We start from the raw sequence: 19,074 nt of genomic DNA on the forward strand, positions 1-19,074 counted from the left end.
CTGACATCTTTCAGCAAAGACATAAAAAAACATTTATACCTCCAAATTTGCTATTAGAGTCAATGTTTTCAAATGTTTATTAGAAAAGAGCAGCAATTTTGCAAACTGCAGCTGCTTATTGTATATTGGAAGTACTCTTTTTTTTTTTAAAGTGGGTGGTGAAATAGAAGACCTCAACAGATTGTTGGTCTCAGATATATACACTCCATTAATCTCCTCTTTAGTGCAGGAAATCTGAACTACATTATGATATGATTCAAATCATTTTGTTTGAGTCAAATGTGTTGTTGTTGTTTTTTTTCTTTTAAAGACGGAATTGTTTTTGTTTTATAAAATATATTTTATTTAAAATGTTGCCAACAAAAAAGACACCAAACAAAAAATAATCCACAACTTTTTTTTTTTTTAAAAATGCACTGCATCTTTGAAAGGCTTATGCGTAAATTTCCAGTCAAGTATAAATATTCCTTTCTTTGGTTCCATTATTTGATCCAGCATGTGTACATGTAGATGAGCACGCTCTCCAAAACCAGCTTCGACTCTTCCCTGAGAAAGTCTTTGAGGGTTTTCAGGCTGTCAGTCATTCACTGGTCTTCAGTCAGCGCGTCATTCGCAGCGGACCAAGCCCTCGCATTTTCAAACAGTCTTTTCCATCTTTGATCTGGAAAGAAAGACATTCTTGGGTCATATATAAGCACTCCAAAAAAACAAAAACAAAAAAACAAAAAATCTGCGCCATAAAGGCTTACAAAAGCGATGTCACGTGAATAAATGTAGTTCCTATCAACAACTAAGTGTTTTGCGTAGCTCTGGTTTTCTTGCAGAATTAAAAAGACACTATGTGTGAGGAATTTAAAGTGATGGTTAAGAAATACACTGTGTTATACTGCGAACAAACATCAGCATAAAAAATACATAGGTTAAAAAATGAGCTGCACTGCTAAGTAATAGGCATGGTGCATTTCATTGCGCACGATTATTGACATAAAATTGTTGGAATTTTTAACCCAGCAGTTAAATCTAAGCCTTTTAAATCGAGCTCTGACATATAAAACATTTACCCCTTTTCTCTGGTTGCTCAAACAGAAGGTGCAGATGGTCCGCGGCTGCTTTTCCCCAAACTCTCCTTGCGCATGGACCCCGCCGAGGCACGGCTGCCCATCTGCGCCACCGTCTCCAATCAGAAGCACGTTGGCCAGATGAGAAATGTAGCTGGATGCCAGTCGAAGAGTTTCAATCTTGGAGAGCTTTCTGTCCACGGGCTCTGTGGGTATGAGAGTCCGGAGAGCCGTGAAAGCAGTGTTGACACTCTGCGTCCTGCCTCTCTCCCTGGCGTTAGCCGCGCTCCTCTGTTTCACGACCACCGCGGAGTCTCCTTCCAGTTTGCTGGAAATCCGTCTTCGTTTGTCGGTGGAGCTACAGTAACTTTGCTCCGAACTGCCATCGCTCTCGCTGCGGTTCTCATCGTCCTCGGAGGTGACAGTGAAGTCCGAGTAGATCATGTGCGTCGCCACAGGCCGCAGCATGGCAAAAGTCATCATTGAAAAAGTTACCAGTCCTTACTCCAGATCCGCTGTGCAACCAGTCGGAAAACAACCTCAGGGACCGTCCCTACCTACATCTCAAAAGTCTGTTACGTACAACCAAAAACGTACGGCTCTAATAAAGCTCACCAATTTCTCATAAGTCCGTTTTGCAGGGCCTATTCAGGGATGGACACAGACTACCTGGTCAGCTGGGCTCTTATAGCTGGATGGGAGGAGCTGACAGCAACATTTACAGTTACACTAGCCTCTCCAGTGAAACGGACTCAATAAACTGTGGTCATTTCCACTTAAAGGGGAAACGTTAGGAGAGACTCAAGAGAGAGTTTTTAGAAGAAAAAGGGATCTCTGGAGACTCACAAACACAGTGTGGTCACCAAAAAGGTGGAGCATATGGGAATATGACATCTAATGTAATAGCAGTAGTAGCTAGTAGGAATAGTAGAATTTATTAAGTGGCATGGCAATGTTGTATTTATTTACTTTAAACCACTTTAAATTATTCATTAAGTCTAAAAATATTAAAGTTTTTAATTTCCTGATTTGCCTTGTATGTAAAACCAAACTAATAACTGTTAGTAAAGGGGAAGTGGGGTAAAAAAAAACACTTTACTTCTTTTGCTCTATTTATTTTTGTTTTATTTTATTTGTACTTATTTTAACTGTAAAGTAGCATCACACAGAAGCATTCAAAGTACAAGGTGTAGTACTGAACTAAATCTACTACATTCCAGTGCATGAGATGCAACCATTCTTAATTAATATATAATAAATGCTTCATTAGAAGTTGCATGATTAGAAATGTTCAAAATTCAAAGCACTGATCAATGTGTAAAGCTTTAAAGGCATTTAGGTACTGAAGTTTGCTCTCTAGTTATTTTACAGTAAATTTGTTTCTGCCGCCCACCAAGGTCTGTTTCTGTGTGCTGGTGAAGCACATCGGTAAACACTAAGACGAAATTAACTTAAAGCATACACATGCAGTTTATAAAGTGATTTCTCCACTGTCATATTTGGTAGTAGTAGTACTAGTAGTAACAATGATAACAAGAATAAAGTATTTTTATTTTTATTTCTTCTTTGGGAGAATACATTAACTATATCTACTGCACAGCAACAGACTTAGACTAGCTTGAGTAAATACTGTTGTGTCCCCATATTGAAAGCTGTTTTTAGCTCTTACTGAGGATCACAGGTCACAGTGGGAGAAAGTTAAGTAAGAGTAAACAAACAATGAACAGATGATCCTGGAATCACAAGAATTTAATCAGTTGCTGCCCATAGTTTATAAAAACAAAGTGGTGCAAAACGGATGATTCAGTGTCTCTGAAGCCACATGAGCAGAGGCAAGTCGGCAGCACATTCAGCCACTTCAGTGTGTCTCAGCTGCATCAACAGTCAGACACCCAAACTGTCTGCTGAGGGAGGGCTTACAAAACAAAATGAATCAAACACAGGACCCCGCAGAGCTAAAGGCTGTGTGAATGTTCAGCTTCAGAATTAAGATACTCTCTCCAGAGATTCAACTTCATCTGAATTAATTAAAAATATTATGAGCTAGAAGAAGACACGCCAAACGATTTTAATTTGTTTTGAAATCTGATGATCCAGTAATAACACATTAAAGGTCAACGAAGCCGCTCAACTATTAACCAACAAATTAGATTGCTGTACGGTTAATTACATCTATCAGGAAGTCTTGCCGGGAATTTATTATCTTTGTGCAGTATGTGAATTTGCAGCTGCTCCGGTTCGCGTGCCCTACAGTAGTTTGTGAGAATTCTGACTTGGCACCAAGATTAAGCTTTCTGAGAACAACTCTCGCATTTCATGGAACTGTGATAGACTTTTGTGCCTTTGCAAAAAGGAGAAGCTCAAATTATCTAGAGTGATGAAGTAAAAGCATGTTGTGTTTGCCACCCACTGAGGTCTGTATCATTGCGCTTTAGATATCTCTGAGAACAGCAGATCACACAGATGAAGGTTTTCTGTGTGAGCTGTTGCACATTTTGCTGTTCTGTTGATGGCTGTCAGGGGTGCAGAATTCTATATATAAATTTGTGGTCTTTAAAGAGGATGAGAATCGGGACTAAGATCCTGTGATTTTTGTCTGGTGAGGCTGACATTTCTGGCTTTAGGTACAACTGATATGCCAGGTAACCAACGCCTTTGTTTTAGGCCAGATTGTTGTTTCCTGTAGCGTAGCTTTCTAGTCCTTCCAGGTGTTTCTCATGTCTTCCTCTTGCCAGTTCCTTTTTTTTATCTTAATGACTTACGCTTTCCTGTATGATTCTATCCTTGAATTAAAATTATTTGAACTTTTTTTCTTTTGCTGGTGTCCTGCATTCAAGTTCTCTTTTTCTATGAGGTATCTAGTCTAATGAGTCTGGTGCTAAGTTAAAACAGCGTCTGATTGGACTTTCATGACATTTAGTACACACTCTTGGGATAAACAGAAATAAACCATTGATTTTCCTTTACCAAGGACCAGGCTGCATCTGTTATTAATGCCACACACCGACATTTTAAGAAGGTTGGTGCAGGAACTGCTACTTACAGTCACACCATGCATTTTTTTTCCTGTACAAAAGCACTTCTACTGCAACAAAACTTAGAAAATATACTTTGTGAAATAGATGTAAATTTACTAAAGCATAAAATGGTTAGTCATTTAAAAGTGGCTTTAATAATACTTATAATAATAATGATAATGAAGTACTTTACTATCTTGTTCTGCTTCTTGTAAAACAATATATTTGAAAATTAATCAATAATTACAATAATTACATTTCAGCATTTAAAAAAAATGTTTTAGGTAGGTGTGCCTACTGGTGAGTTAACCATTACAGAACCATGAAAAATGAACTGGTTAATTATCAGTACTGTAACTGTAGGGCGGCTGTGGCATAGACCTTACATTGGGTGGTGGTCTAATAAATTTGTTAAGCACTGTACATCAAAAATGGACATTTCTGAGTATTTGAATACGCTGACATGAACATTTAGATCAAAACAGATATTTGCTCAAGTGCAACTTCAAAGAGCTAGTGTCTAATTAACTCCACAATTAGAGCGGATAAAAAAAAGTTGAAAGAAATTCACTCTATTTCTTTCTGAGGTGGCAAAGGCACAGTATTGTCCAGTCTTCTATCTTTAAATTCTGATTTATGTCACTGACGGCTGTGCAGAGCATGACAACACCACTTTGGTGCTCTGCCCCATTCCTTTGATGTCCTGTGCTGCTGACACAAAACAGATGATTAATGCCCTTTTTAATGAATACATCCCTTCAAAGGGCATGTCTGGTGATACTGTGTTTGTTCTGCTGTCAAGAAATCCACTCATATGCTAGAAAATCAACAATGGATAGTTCCTACTAACCAGTGTTGCATGTGTATTAGCAATTATAGTTTATTCCTCTGTGACATCAAGCTCCATTGTTGTTCAAAAGCTATTAAAAAGACATCAGTGGGCTCAACACTATTGCACAATGTGACACGTTTCTTTTTTTACAATCAGCATGGGCTCTGAAGTTTATTTTGAGCTGACCTCGGACACACTTTCCTGCTGTGCTAAATACACATTTTAACACTAAATCTGGAGCTCAAAGAGATTCCAGTAAATGCAGTATTTTGTCCGGTTTAGTGATGTTGGGTACACTGAAAGAAACTAGCCATTTTACAGATGATGTATTGCATTTGTGATCAAATTACATCATCAGTAGCTCAAGGCTTGCAGCCACAGACAGGCTGGAAAAAATTAAAATATCAGTAGAAGGGACTTATTTATTGTGGGTCTTTTAGGATTTGGGGACTTTTTCTTTCAGCAGCACTAAGGCTAGGTAAAGATTCATTGGAAAAAGATGCTCACGGTCATTTGACCTTAGATTTTGGGTGCATCACCCACCTCAAGAGGTTTCTAAATGTCTGTTTCGTTTCTCTTGTGTCACTTACCATCGTGCTTCTTCCTCCCATTCAAAGATCTTTTGAAATTGTAGTTCACACATAAGAGCTCATAGTACTGTATTACCTCATAGTACTGTATTACCCCTATAGAGCACTTTGCTCTCAGACTGCTGGTTCTTAGGGTATATAAAAGCACAATGGGAGGTAGAGCCTTCAGTTTTCAGACCTGTCTTGTTTGGAACCAACTCTCAAATTTAAGAGACAGACACCATCTCTAATTTTTATGGTTAGGCTTAAAGCTTCCTTTCCTAAAGCATATAGTTAGGGCTGGATCAGGTGACCCTGAATCCTCCCTTCGTTATACTGCAATACCCCGAGGCTGCCAGCGGCTTCCCATGATGCGTTGAGTTTTGTGTGTCTTTGTCCTGTTTTCCTCCCCTAACCTCAGAAGGGACTTACTCAACCTGGTTCTGCCGGAGATTTCTTCTAAGGGAATTTTTCCTTCCCGCTGTCACCAAAGTGCTTGTTTATAGGGTCTCATCTAATTGTTAGGGTTTTCCCTGTTTTCTATATATTACTGTAGGGTCTTTACCTTTCAATATAAGGTGCCTTGAGGCAACTGTTGCTGTTATTTGGCGCTGTATAAATAAAATTGTTACAGATTTTAGGTTTATGAATAAGTTTTGAGAAGATGAGTCTTGCTATTCATACTTTCATTAACGCACACTTTCCTTTTCACAATCGTTAGTTTATGAGGGGCAGCCAATCAAAAGTAAGTTTCCATAAGTGAATGAATGGAGGGGCTGTACCAAAGTGTAGGTTTTCTAAGGAAGTCCAATAATGCAAATATGGTTTTGAAAATGAAAAGACTCTGTTCCCTTTAACAATAGTTCTGTTTTGCATTAAAGTTATTACATGCAAGCTGAGCAAAAATGTTGTATAGAGTTTTTGTTTGTTCCCTGGCTGTATCATATTTAGCCGATGCCACAACAGGCGTCTTGGGCTTTTTCCTACACCTCCAACTAAAGTCTACAGAGCAATTCTTGAGAAGTAAGCAGATGTTAAATACCCGATAATTGATCACTGACAATGCTTTCCAATTACTTTGATCATCATTTATAGTGGAAACTCTCCAAAAGAGCCACATCACAGTTCTGCAGGCTGAGTGAAATACAGCCTATTGTCATTAAGCCACATGAACACTTTCACAAAGCTACATAGAGTAGAAGGTTTGTGCACAATGTGTCTCTGTTTTTAGGTCAGAGGGTGGATACGGCGTTGCAAATCTGGCACAAATTACACGCCTGCAGCCACCAGCAGTCTGAGGGAATTCCGGATAGGAAGCTGTGAGAAGTCCTCATCGACTTAAACGGAGTTAAACCTAAACTCTTTCAAGAGGGTTTGGCTGTAATGCCTCCCCAAGTGGAACAAATGGGTGAGCTGGCTAACCAGAGATCATTTTTCAGCTTCATTTTAAAATGTGGACAAACTAAACAAGGAAGCCAGAATCAACTTAATAGTATGTAAGCAGTTTGACTGCGCCACTGAGTCACTTTCTAGATAAAGATTGATGACTTTATAATGCATTTCAAGATGAATCTGCCACAAAAATGAAATCCACAAACATGGAGAAAAATTGATTTCTACACAGATTTTTACTGGAATATCTGACACAACAATAAGCTGGTTAGTATTGTAGAAAATTGCATCATTTTAATTCATACAGTTCTATACCATTACAGGCATATAATTTCAACAATGATAAAAATGTTTTTCAATAGGATTTGGATGCTGAAGATGATACTCCAGTTCTTTTCCAGCAGATATGACGAAAACAAAGTGAAGATGAAAGACATGTTCTGATGTTTTTTGGTTGTTGTTGTTTTTTTTTTATTGAATTCAAGATATTTGATGTCTATGTGTTGCAGACACAAAGCCTGCTGTAATCAGAAAAGGTTCAAAAGCCATTCATTACTGAAGTCTAACGTTTTTATTTTTTATTTTTAAAGCAGAAGCCACTCTAACAGCTACATAAACAAGATACTCATCTAATGACCTTTTCCTTAATTAGTGCTTTTAATGTGAATAGAGCTTTTAAAGTCCAACATGCTTATTAACTCTTCCTAACCTCCTCATTATAAAAGTTATTGCTTAGAGCCCCACAATCTGCATGGGTTCCCTCAAAATAGCACAAAAAAGGAAAGACAGTTAAGATACTGTCAGAACTATTTTATAAGTGTGCACATCAAAAACATAAATTTTAATATCAGTCAGTTTGTTTTATAGTCTTCCATTATTATTCATGCTGATGTTTGATACAAAAATAGCCAGTTTTTGTTTCATTTGTCCACTTCTGTGTATTTGTTTCGGTGTTTCTTTTTTAAAATATTTGTAACTACATCAAACCCTGTTCAGTGCAAAAAAGCATCACCAAATAAAAGGCTTGTAAACATGAAGTAAATACCAGTAAAAGCAATACATCAGCAAACAGCCAAAAAGTAAAGGAGAAATGGAAATCCAGTCTATGGAAGTGGCGTGGCCTCAATTTATCCGTGTGCTATCCTGGTGCCTCGTCACGCTGCTGTGGTCACATAATGTTTTATTGATCAATGTGTTGCACTGTTTTTATCAATAAAACAATTTCCTCAGGTACAGGAGCAGGCTCTTTAAATACTCATAAACTGTAGGCGTTTCTCTCTCTTTCTGAATAATGACAGCCTTCAACATGTGATTAAGCCCGGAAACAGGAAATTGGCTGAAACACAAGTCGGGCAAACAATTGGCAAGAACGTCACCAACCACCTCTCCCAAAAACAAAATTCATTTGTGAGTTGTGTGTGTGTGTTAGAATCCATCCATTTGCCTCAAACAGTTCCTCTTCTTAACCCTCAAATCCCCTTGATCTGTTTAAATCCTCAAAGATAAAGTGTGCAGAACCACCCATGGAAACCGCTCCCCTGAAGCAACAGGTGCAATGTATTTTTTCATACCAGTATTGCGTGTCAAAACCCCTTTGAGGATACGGTTACTTCCAGACAGTGAGGGAGCCACAGGAAATCTTCTCACACGCGACGATTCAAAGGTGAAATTTAGAGTCCTTTAGGGGCCTCTCGGTAAAAGCTGCACCGGGTCTCCCTTCACTTCCTCGATGGCCACAAAGGGAGATCAGCAGGTTGCTCTCAGCTGATGTTGGAAAGGCCACGACTCAATGTATAGCGTACTTATATTATTCTGTAAGACGACAGTTCCTTCCTCTAAGACTGAGGCAAAGGAACTGCTGTCTGGCTTGATTTAGTAAGCAAGGCCTGCCTGAAGGTCAACCACAACAATAAACACAGCACCCATGCTATCTTGCATAGATAGAGCACTTTAGGTTGAAGTTGTAAAATGTTGCTTTTTTTGTTTCTTTCTTTGGGTTTTGTTTGTTTGTGTGGTTAAAAGAGGTGTGCATTTATTTATGTGAGGCAGGGCAAGACAGAAACATTTGTAGTCTGAACCATAGCCTGAAGAGCGAGCAACTAATCAGGGTTATTTTTCGTATGCATCTGAGATCGCCTTGGTTAAAGTATTTGATACGAGCTGACCAGTACGTTGAAGGATCCTCTGCTTTCTTTGTCAAAACACAATCTGGACGGTTACACTGGGGATCACTTTGAAACAACACTGGGGATCACTTTGGTCTCTTGTGTTCTGGGGGCCTCTGGATGTCTGGAGTTTTGATCTCCTCCATACCTGCTTCATACCCTGGAGGACGGGGCTATGCCCCCCCCACACTCCCTAGCAGATCGTTACATGGAGAAACCTTTGGAATACAAGCACGCTGATCCACACAGGTATGCACACGGGTGTTCACTGCTCGTAGACTTAAATTACACCTTTCTTGGCTACTACTTCGAAGCACATCTGTCCTGCGTACTGCACAACAACATTGAATATTTAGTATTTACTGCTGTTTACACTTAGCTAGATTAATGCGATGGTGTTGTGTTTAGTATGTTGCTTTGGTTTTTTTTGTTTTTTTGCTTGTTTTCTATTCTTCTCTCAACAGGTGATCCAGGAGATTCTTATTTTTTTTCTCCCCCCCTTTCTCACTGTCCCTCTCCCCTTCTGTTTTTCCTTTCCTTCCTCTTTCTTTCTCCCTTTCCTATCCCTCACTCATGTCTGTCCCATCTGTAACATCTGAAAATAAAATATAATAAATAATAAAAACAAAGATCGACCAAATGGACCAATACGGCAATGCCACGAAGATCCATTTGGCAAAGTAAATCCATTGGGTATCCTTGTTGGTCTTCAGACAACAATGCTGATGGCTAAAGAACCAAATGGGACAGGCAAAAAAAAAAAAAAAAAAAAGAAACAACAGAAAGAGACAGACTGACGGCAAGCACAATGAGCAGATTCAGCAAGACTTAACATCTTGCATTTTGTCAGCTTGATGTTCTCATAACACCTCACTCCTTCGGCAAGCCATCTGGTCTATAGGCTCCTTTCTATTAACTCGTTGTCTTATGCTGTCTGGAACATCAAAATCAAAGTTGACTGTGCATGAACAACGTGGGTGAATATGACTGAAAAACTGCAGGGTTGTGTGACACCAGAGCTACAGGGATTTATAAAAAAGGGAAAAACAGCAGTTTGCAGTAATTGTCTCTTAGTTATTGAAAAGAAAATATGCAGCTGCAACATAAAGTCATCTATTTGATTCTAAAATTATAACTAGATCCACGGGGACCTTCTGATACAATTCAGACAAAAATAACTTCAACCAGCGACAGGGAAGGTGTATTTAAATCTTCCTCAGTACTCAGAAGCACCTCAAGAGGTGAATTTGAAGAAAAGCCACTGGTGGATACAACAGGCTTTTTTTTGTAAGCAAGTGTCACAACAGTAAAAGCACATAAGTAAAATTAATGATAGCTGAATTCAGTTTCACTGCTTCCGTTTCTGCTGCCGCGCTGTGCAGGCTGGCTCGCTGTCACAGGAGAGCTTCGACAGAAATGAGAAGTTGTTCATTTTATCAGCAACAGCTGTGCTTTTTCCAACTTTGACAAGTAGAAACGTCTGCTGTGAAAACACCTGATCATCTCCAACCATCTTCCACTGGGGGGGGGGGGGGGTTACTCGATTATGTTTACAGAATAAACACACTGCTAAAACAACTGCTTCATCATTTAAAAGGCTGACGGGGTTGAGCTGATCACTACTTGCATCTGAGCATCCACAGACAACTAGCATCAAAATAATGAGTAACTGGCATCATATATGCAAAGATTTAGATGAAGCAGAGTTGTGACACCATAGAGGATGATGGAAAAGAGAAAATAGAGGCTCTACATGCTTTAAAAAAAATTGATGCAAGTCGTATTCTCTTTACAATTTTTTGTAGCGTTGAATCGTATACATATGTAGCATGTCTTTGTTTATGTCACTTTTTAAGAAGTTTGTTATTATAAAAATCTTCTTCACATCATCTTTATGATATTAGCAAACAGCTGAGAATGCAGACTGGAAAAAAGCAAATGGATAAAAGGTTCATTTAATTTAAGACTGGTGTTTATTTCTTTTTAAAAAATGAATCATTAATAAATGTAGGTAAATTAGTTGTAATATTTATTCCATGATCACCAATAAAACCAGCAAAATTGAGAGCTTGTAGTAAATTCTTTTATATAGGGCTATACTTTTAAAATTGGGTTTATGGAATAGTTGGTGCCTCGTTTTCTCCGACAGCTCATCTCGCCTTTCTCCTTACATGAAGTAAGATGACCGACACTCTCACTTTTGTCTATTGTTATTGGGCTCGATGCTAAGGTTTCATTTTATAGCCAAGATGAAGATGTGCTAAATTCATTTTCTCTTTCATACTTTCACACTATAAGTCGATTTAAGTTAAAAAAAAAAAAAAAAAAAAAAAAAAAAAAAACTTATCTTAGCCCAATCTCAGCTGTCATATTTTTTAAATAAAGAACTTTAAGAAAACTGTTAAATGTGTATGTGCAGATGGTATTTGGCAACATTAAAGCTATCACATAATTAACATGCATACATTTAAGCTGTTTCAAATCACAAAATGTAACATATTTAACTAAAGAGCTACATTTCCCCCTGCTGGCAAAGCCTTTGCTCCGCAGTCACCAACAGGAGAGTTACAGCCATATTATGTATGATCCACCTGAGGCAAGTACATTTGAAGCGGGGGGTGGAGTGGGGTGGAAAGCTCCAAGCTGCTCCAGCATCACCGCAGATCAGGCGTTGAAGCCCCCAAGTAAGTGCTTAGGTCTGAGATGTTAGATTTGATGATCTTTGCTGGAATGGTCTGCATGTTCAACCTCTGATAGGCAGCAAACCTGTGACAGCCTCCAAAGGAGTAGTAGTAATTTCCTCCCTCGCTGCCTTTGATCCAGAGCACATCAATAGGAGGAACAACGCTGATGTCTGCCGTCTCCTGGAAGGAAAGATAAAGTGTCAGTTAAAGCCTACAACAAGGTGTGGAGTGAAATTTAAGCGACAAGAAAAAGTAAAAAGTGTCATACATATATTCTATTTATCTGATAAACCAAAGGACTAAAATAATTCTAAAATCTTCCCAATAAAGTGAGGAAGGAACTATTTCTAACTAAATATATATTAATTTTTGAAGAAAATCCCACCATTTAACACCAATCCTGTGTAATCTCTATCTATCTATCTATCATACTGAAACAATGTCCTATATTGTGATTGGCTCAAAAATACAAAAGTCAACACTTGATAAAATACCAGCTTCTTTTGATTTTCTTTTTAATGACGTAACAGCCACTTTTCTGTAGTTGTTTTGCATACAGTGAAAGTGGAGAAAGCAGAGAAGCCATGCAGGTTAATGCAGGAAAAAAACTGCCATGTCTTCAGCTGGACCGGGGGCGCCAACGGTCTTCATCACAAGTACGTCATTTATTGGGAGGAGTTGGGGCAGTGTTTGGGAAGTTAAAAAGGTACTTGGAAAACAAAGACGTTTTCCAATGTTTGCAGATGTTTGGGGGGGTTTTTTTCTTGTAACGCAACAGTGCCTGGTTTAGCGTATTTGGCACTGTTATAGTAAAACCTGTCACTACAGAGGTGTGTGGCTAAACTGAGGCCAATATTTACCCTGAAACTTCATCATCCACAAACAAATGATAACATAAAACAACCGTGTCACCCTTATTGTGTCCATCAGGCTCTGGACTTTCTGCTCGTCCAGCACTGGAGGAAATGGTCTGATGATGACCTGCATCGGGATGTTATGGACCTCCTCCACGGTGTCCGAGTGAATCGACCTGTTGTCGGTGCTTTGGTCACCGCCCGCCGGTCCACGGTCACTGGGCGCTATCGACATATTTCTGCCGGTTAAAAACACCAGCTTCAGCGGAGATTTTGCACCACAGTACAGCCGAAACATTTAGCATACCCCCCGACTACAGTACACTCGACTGTTTCTTTACTTCCTGTTGTTAAAAATGAAAGGTTTTGATTGGTTATTCTCTCTGTCAATCACACAATTGCCATGCCCTCTCGAGGGCAGCGGTCACAGGGTTTCAACCACAGTAGAAACTTTAGGTGTGCGTTTGGTAGCATTTAAAGACGTGTAGATATAACGCATGCCTGCAAAACTGCTGTGTCCCATTAAAATTCACTCCAGAAATTAATCGTGCAGTTATGTAGAGCTGCAACAACCCCAGAGCCCTTCGGTGGCAGTGGTTTCTATTAATGAGGTCACTGTTTTTTTTGTGGACTGTTGCACGATATGGGCCTCTTCCTCCTCCTCCTCCTCCTCCTCACTTGTTCATATTCTATTTTTGCAGGGATTTCAAAGACCCAGCCAGGTTGCTGTGGCTACATGGGAAAAAAAGGATGTCTGGGCTCACACAGGTAAGTAAACTTCAAAAGATCTGCGGCAGTGGAGCGGAAACAACTATTGTTTTCTCCAAGCCACAGCTACAGCAAGCTACAGCATCATCTTCTAATGAGACAATTAAAACTGATTTCTTGGACAGAAGAGGCAGCCCAGTATATTGAATTATTAGAAATTCTTTGAAATGCAGTGGCAGCGCCTTTTATGGTGATTAATTGGTCACACGGGGATCAGTTAGAACATGAAAGTGGCCTATATATAGTGTGTAATCATTAACAGAGGTATCAGCATATAATATAATATTACAGATTAAAGATGAACAAAATGGATCCTGTTATGCTGCAGTGGGTGTAATCAGCTTCTTTTTTTTTTTTTGCCTCATTGTCAGGTGATTGTGTAGAAACAGCAATCTGTTTATTATTTCACTGGAGAACAGCTTAGCTTTGAAAACTGCCTCACATTTTCTACTTTGTTTCCGAAAGAGCAATTTAGCTGACACCAGAATACTGAAAACCCCACTTAAACTCTAATATAGTGACATGGATCATAATATGCTGACATGGGCTCCACGATTTAGTGTCCCTGCATGAATAACTGCAGTATAGTAAATAAGTACGGTGACATGTCTCTCCCCTCTCATTCACCACTTCATACCATAGTCGAATTGTTGCTTTGCCGCCAATCAAAAGCCGTTTGAAAAGAAACCAGCGTCACATGAAGACAAGAGACCGTGTCAGTCAAGCAGTATAGACATTTAAATCATCTCCAGCGTTAAAGTGTGTTCAGAGTCCCACTACACTCTGCGTGACCCTCTGCTGTCACAGCAGGGTGGTATGTGAGTTGTTAACATATCTCAATTACTTAGATTGAGTTAGTCACACAGGTACAGCGGCAGGTCACGGAAGAACAGTTCCCACATAATGATTTGCTGTTAATATTAGATTTCAGTCCCCGTGGGATTGTCACACTTAGAGCAGCTGGAGAAAATTACCTGCCAGCTTTCAGACAAGGAAGTGAGCTATATTTATCTACGCAGTATTATTTTTTTTACAAGTTGACATGCTTTTAAAGTGATAATTATTCTGATGCTGCTTTTCAGTCTTCTTTGTGATAGATGAATGTGTGTGAGATCTTAGCACAGTTTAGCAACAGCGGATGTCTGCGTGTTTCCGGCCGAACGTGTGACTGATTCGCTCAGTGATGTTGATTACTCGCCGATGGCTGTCGCTGCCGAAATCTATGAAATTATTTTCTGCACTATCTCCTTCAAGTACATGAGAATGAGATTTCTGTTTAATGATCTTCCTCGCCTTGAAATAAATTTGCACCCCAAATCTCATCTACAGAGAGAGAACAAGTGGTGCTTCGGAGAGAGGTTATTTAGATGTGGATTAAACTGCAGTCACACTCAGTGCACCGTTCATTGACCTTATAGCAAAAACAAAAGCACAGAGACATTTTTTTCCAACTGTAAAGCCAAAAGAAACAGTTCATCCAAAAATCAAATTAACATGATTTCCCTCCTTCCAATAGTGCTGTTTTTCCCAGATTGTTTGGTGTGAGTTTCCAGGTTTTGGAGTTTTCCGTCTTCCCTTAAACATATAAGAAGTAAACGTCACTCATCTTGTGGCGCTCGAGGTGATTCTTCTGCAGAATCATAGGATTGGCAGATCTGGTTTGGTATAGAAAGAGATTTGCACGCAAGTTTGATTAACTAAATCATGATTTCTTCCAATAGACATTGCTGCTGAGTTTTCTTTTCTTTTTTGGCACCACAAGGTATAACTTGCATTCCCTGGCCATCTAATTAGATACACTTTGCTAGTACTGTGTTGGACCTCATTTTGCCTTCAGAACTGGCTTAATTCTCTGTGGCATAGATTCGACAATGCTGGAACTATTCCTTGGAGATTTCAGTCCATGTTGACATGATAGCATCACACAGTTGCTGCAGGTTTGTCATCCATGATGTGAATTTCCTGTTCCAAGAGATGATTAGAGTTTTTTGACAAAGCAGCCGTCAGAAGATGTGTGACAGGGTCAGCATCAATATTCAGGTAGGGTGTGGTGTTTAAACAATGCTCACATGGTACTAAGGGACCCAAGGTTCCAAGAAAATATGCCCTCATACCATTGCACCACCACTGCCACCAACCTGAACCACTGATACAAGGAAGGATTGCAGTCTGGTCATTCTCCTCTTGACTTCTGGCATTGCTAAAGGGATCACACAGAGAAGTGCTCCTCACTGGGTATTTTCTCTTTTTCAGACCTTTCTCTCAAAACATTAGAGATGGTTGTGTGGTGAAAATACCGCACGTAATTCACCTTTCTTCCCCATTCTGATGCTCAGTTTGAGTTTCAGCAGGTCATCTTGACCATGTATACATTTCTAAATGCTCTGAGTTGCTGCCATGTGATTGGCTGATTAGATATTTGCAGTTGAACAGGTGTGCTAGTAAAGTGACCAGAGAGTGTATCTCTATAACTCAGCAACTCACATCAAAACAGTTTGTTCTGAGGACCAGAACCGGCCAGTAGATGATCTCATTTCATGAAGTCATAAAAGAAAAACAAAACAACCTCCAAAAGTCAGTAAATATCAGTTAACCTGGAGGTGACTGACTACACTGAGTCTTTACTGCTGTTTAACTCAAACCCAACAGAGGGCGCTCCACTTACTTAAGCAAGCCAATATTTAAACACATGTGAACACATAACAGCTGATGGATAAGCATCTGGCCTCTTTAAATCAGACAGACAGTAACGCTCATGCAAAGTGATCCCTATTAAATTATTCGTTGTTTATCTATGCATGTATAGGACAATGTGTGTGTTCAAAAATAGTTATAGTAATTTTTTTTCCCAGTGTGATATGCTGAACTACAAAGGTATTAAAAATTGAGTTGGCTAAACAAGAAATAACAGGACAGAAAATGATTTGAGTTCTTTAATATTGTTGTAATTATATTATTGTTATTGTTGTTATATTGTTATATGTTGATGTTTATTTAGAAAATTGTTTTTATTTTAAAGCCACAATTGTACTGAAAAATCTTAGATAGTTGTTCTGTTAGTTAGCTTTTACACAATTATGGTCGCCTGCACCCAACGCTCATCTTCTGAGTGTAATTCATTCACAAAAAAATGAGAAAAAGCACACAATAAAGAAAGTTAACGATTATTTTTTATGTGGCAAAGCGTCTGTCTGTCCATCCGTTGATTCATTGTTCACAAGAGTCAGTTCTCCTACAAGATTGGTCAGAATTTATACACCGTGATCATTTAATGCGTCTCCATCAAAAACGATGAAGGTCATATTTGCTATTTTACAGGCACATTTCCATTTTCAGATGAATCACTAGTCCTTTTTAGAGTGACCTGACAAAAAGGCTGTGATAAAATAATCAGACATGCCTACCGAATTCATCGAGTTGAACACAATTCAGTACTATCTTCTTATCATGTTTCAACTGACATTAATTAGTATGCTTTAAAAAAGCACAACAATTGAATATGGGTTTGAACTGCCCTTTTCATAATCAGCAAATTCTGTAAAATATTTTTTAATCCTCATCAGAACAAAAATAAATAAATCTGAAGTTTGTGTAAACGTCCTCACATTTAAGAAGTAAATATTTTGAATTTTGGTCTAAAATTTGCTTTGTTATTTTTCTGTAATCAGAATAGTTGCTGATTGATGAACTTATACGCTAATCAGCTAATTATTGCAGCTCTGCTAATTATAATGCAATGCAGTGCTGTCCTTGTTACTGCGTACATTGTATATGAAGGAAAAAGGAGCTATTTAAGGAATAACCTCCTTGACTTTTGCCTGAGTGCTGATGACAAGTTGGATATCTAAGATGCATAAAAATGCGATTTTGACATGACTTCAAAAAGAGAAGCATACGGATGAGGTGGACCCTCTGCCAACAGAGAGATGAGGAAACAGATGGGTTTTACACAAACAGCACAAACATCAAGAACACTGAGTTAAAGAGCTTGGCAGTCTCACTTGATGAAACAGTGAGGAATGGAGGCGCTTTTAATGAGCATCTCTCCTGTGATGCAGAATGTGAAAAGACAAACTGTTAGCTCTTAAAGGGGCAGTTACAGTTGGTTGGTCCTGGCTGGTTTTACCAACCTCTTGTTGAGTGACTTTGGTCAGGGTGCATACCTGCTGGTTATGCAGTGGGGCACTGTTTGCATGTGGATTTTAGGAGCTTGAAAACGATGCAGAGCAGATTTTCTCCTTCAGCTGAATCATCCAGTTGAACTGACAGCACTGTCATCAACATCAAAGCCTGTTTTTTTTTTTTTTTTTTTGTTTACGCTGACAGTTGGTGAACAGCCTACAGATGGCGCCAGATGTATGAAAAGGGTCAGAGCAAGGGCCGGCACCAGATAAAGGAGAGTTGAATTAGTTAATGATAATTTAGATAATTACAAAAATGATTAGTTGTTTGCTTTTTCACCAGCCAGTAACTGAGAGACACCTGCAGCAACTGAAATAAAGAGTGATTGTAAATTCAGCAGGAGCATCCATGTCTATTTTATGACCGATCTTTGATGAATTAATGAGCCATTTATTCCATGAACAGTGGGAAAAAAAGAGATCTCGGCATGTGCCCCAAACACTGAAATATTTATTTATATAAAACTCTTTTGTCTCACATGTCAGAAGCCAGAACCTGGAAATGTTTGGGACTGAGCACCTGAAAGGACTCACTGATTAACAAAATTGTTGTTTAAGCTCTGCTTGTTTGCCGTGTTTACCACAATAGCCTGTGTATGACTTTCCTGTGCAGAGTAGCAAATCAGAATTTGAACTACATCAAATTAATAATTAAAAAAAAAACTGCAGATGTTTTTTTTCAGTTAGTTTATATTTAAAATATAGGAAAGGAGTGTTTTGGATTTTTTAAATATTCAAATCTTTCATTTAAAAGCTGCTAAAGAATTAAAATAAATATTCAACAACAAAGTATTTTAGTACTTCTGCTTTAAAAATTCTTGCACAGATACTTGAGTATTAAAATTTTTCCAGGTTAATTTCTATTTGATAGATTTTTTTAAAGTTCAACTTTTTAGACAAGATCATGCTGGACAGAGCACATACTATACTTTAAAGATTATTGTTATTATTAGATTCCCAATTTACTGATTAATCTAACAAATGTCATAATATAGTAAAAAAAAATTAAATCACAGTTTTGTAATCAAACCTTTATCAAACGCTGCATGATTAAGGCAGATAACATATTAGCAAAATTGGCAAATATATTGACGTATTAGTAAAGAAAACACAGCTACTTCATTTTGTGTGCAGTGTTACCCTTTTTCCAGTGTGCGAGGTTTAACGGTTCCTGTTGCTCTAGATTTGTGCGGTAGCATTTTATTAACCCCTTACTCCTTCAGAAGGCAGAAATATTTTCTCTCAGACAGTCACTCAGAAGATGATGGTGTTCTCAAGTCAATATCTTTGAAGTGTGGGTGTAGCACGCTCAATTTTGCAGGTTGTTTTAAATAATTTACCTGATCTGCTGCCAGCGAGAGGGCAGTGGGAGGTGCTGGCTGTGTGCCGGGTTTTGGAGCGTTGCAGATGAGGGGGTGTGATATAGTATGCAGGGCCACAGTTGCCCTACCTGCCTCCTGATGGCGATCGCTCACAGTGGCTGTTGTTACACACACAGCACACCCATGGGTGATGTAATTGGATTCTGTGGGTCCCCATTTTACAGTCCATTGC

At 38.8% G+C, this 19,074-nt stretch overlaps 2 protein-coding genes across 2 annotated transcripts; both read right to left on the reverse strand.

Moving 5' to 3' along the window:
* Positions 1-363: 363 nt before the first annotated feature.
* On the reverse strand, positions 364-1,705 carry tcf15 (transcription factor 15). The gene is made up of 2 exons (XM_085345325.1): positions 1,062-1,705; positions 364-661 (listed from the first exon to the last, which is right to left on the reverse strand). Exons 1-2 carry the CDS (start codon positions 1,539-1,541, stop codon positions 599-601), a joined length of 543 nt encoding a protein of 180 aa, XP_085201451.1. The 5' UTR covers positions 1,542-1,705; the 3' UTR covers positions 364-598.
* A 9,685-nt stretch (positions 1,706-11,390) lies between these two features.
* On the reverse strand, positions 11,391-12,901 carry srxn1 (sulfiredoxin 1 homolog (S. cerevisiae)). Its single transcript, XM_085345326.1, has 2 exons — positions 12,630-12,901; positions 11,391-11,897 (listed from the first exon to the last, which is right to left on the reverse strand). The coding sequence occupies exons 1-2, from the start codon at positions 12,867-12,869 to the stop codon at positions 11,688-11,690; spliced, it is 450 nt and encodes a 149-aa protein (XP_085201452.1). The 5' UTR covers positions 12,870-12,901; the 3' UTR covers positions 11,391-11,687.
* Positions 12,902-19,074: the final 6,173 nt, after the last annotated feature.

The sequence above is a fragment of the Diplotaxodon limnothrissa genome, linkage group LG20, assembly GCF_057381915.1.
Source record: "Diplotaxodon limnothrissa isolate DT_005_m linkage group LG20, D_limnothrissa_male_GT1.1, whole genome shotgun sequence".
NCBI lineage: Eukaryota > Metazoa > Chordata > Actinopteri > Cichliformes > Cichlidae > Diplotaxodon > Diplotaxodon limnothrissa.

Bases quoted from the DNA above. Each gene is read 5' to 3' on its own strand.
- tcf15 (XM_085345325.1), bottom strand. From the start codon at position 1,541: ATGATGACTTTTGCCATGCTGCGGCCTGTGGCGACGCACATGATCTAC. The intron at 662-1,061 runs GTAAATGTTTTA...CTTTCTTTCCAG, and splicing joins TGAGCAACCAGAGAAAAGGG to ATCAAAGATGGAAAAGACTG.
- srxn1 (XM_085345326.1), bottom strand. From the start codon at position 12,869: ATGTTTCGGCTGTACTGTGGTGCAAAATCTCCGCTGAAGCTGGTGTTT. The intron at 11,898-12,629 runs GTGACACGGTTG...CTTTCCTTCCAG, and splicing joins GCCTGATGGACACAATAAGG to GAGACGGCAGACATCAGCGT.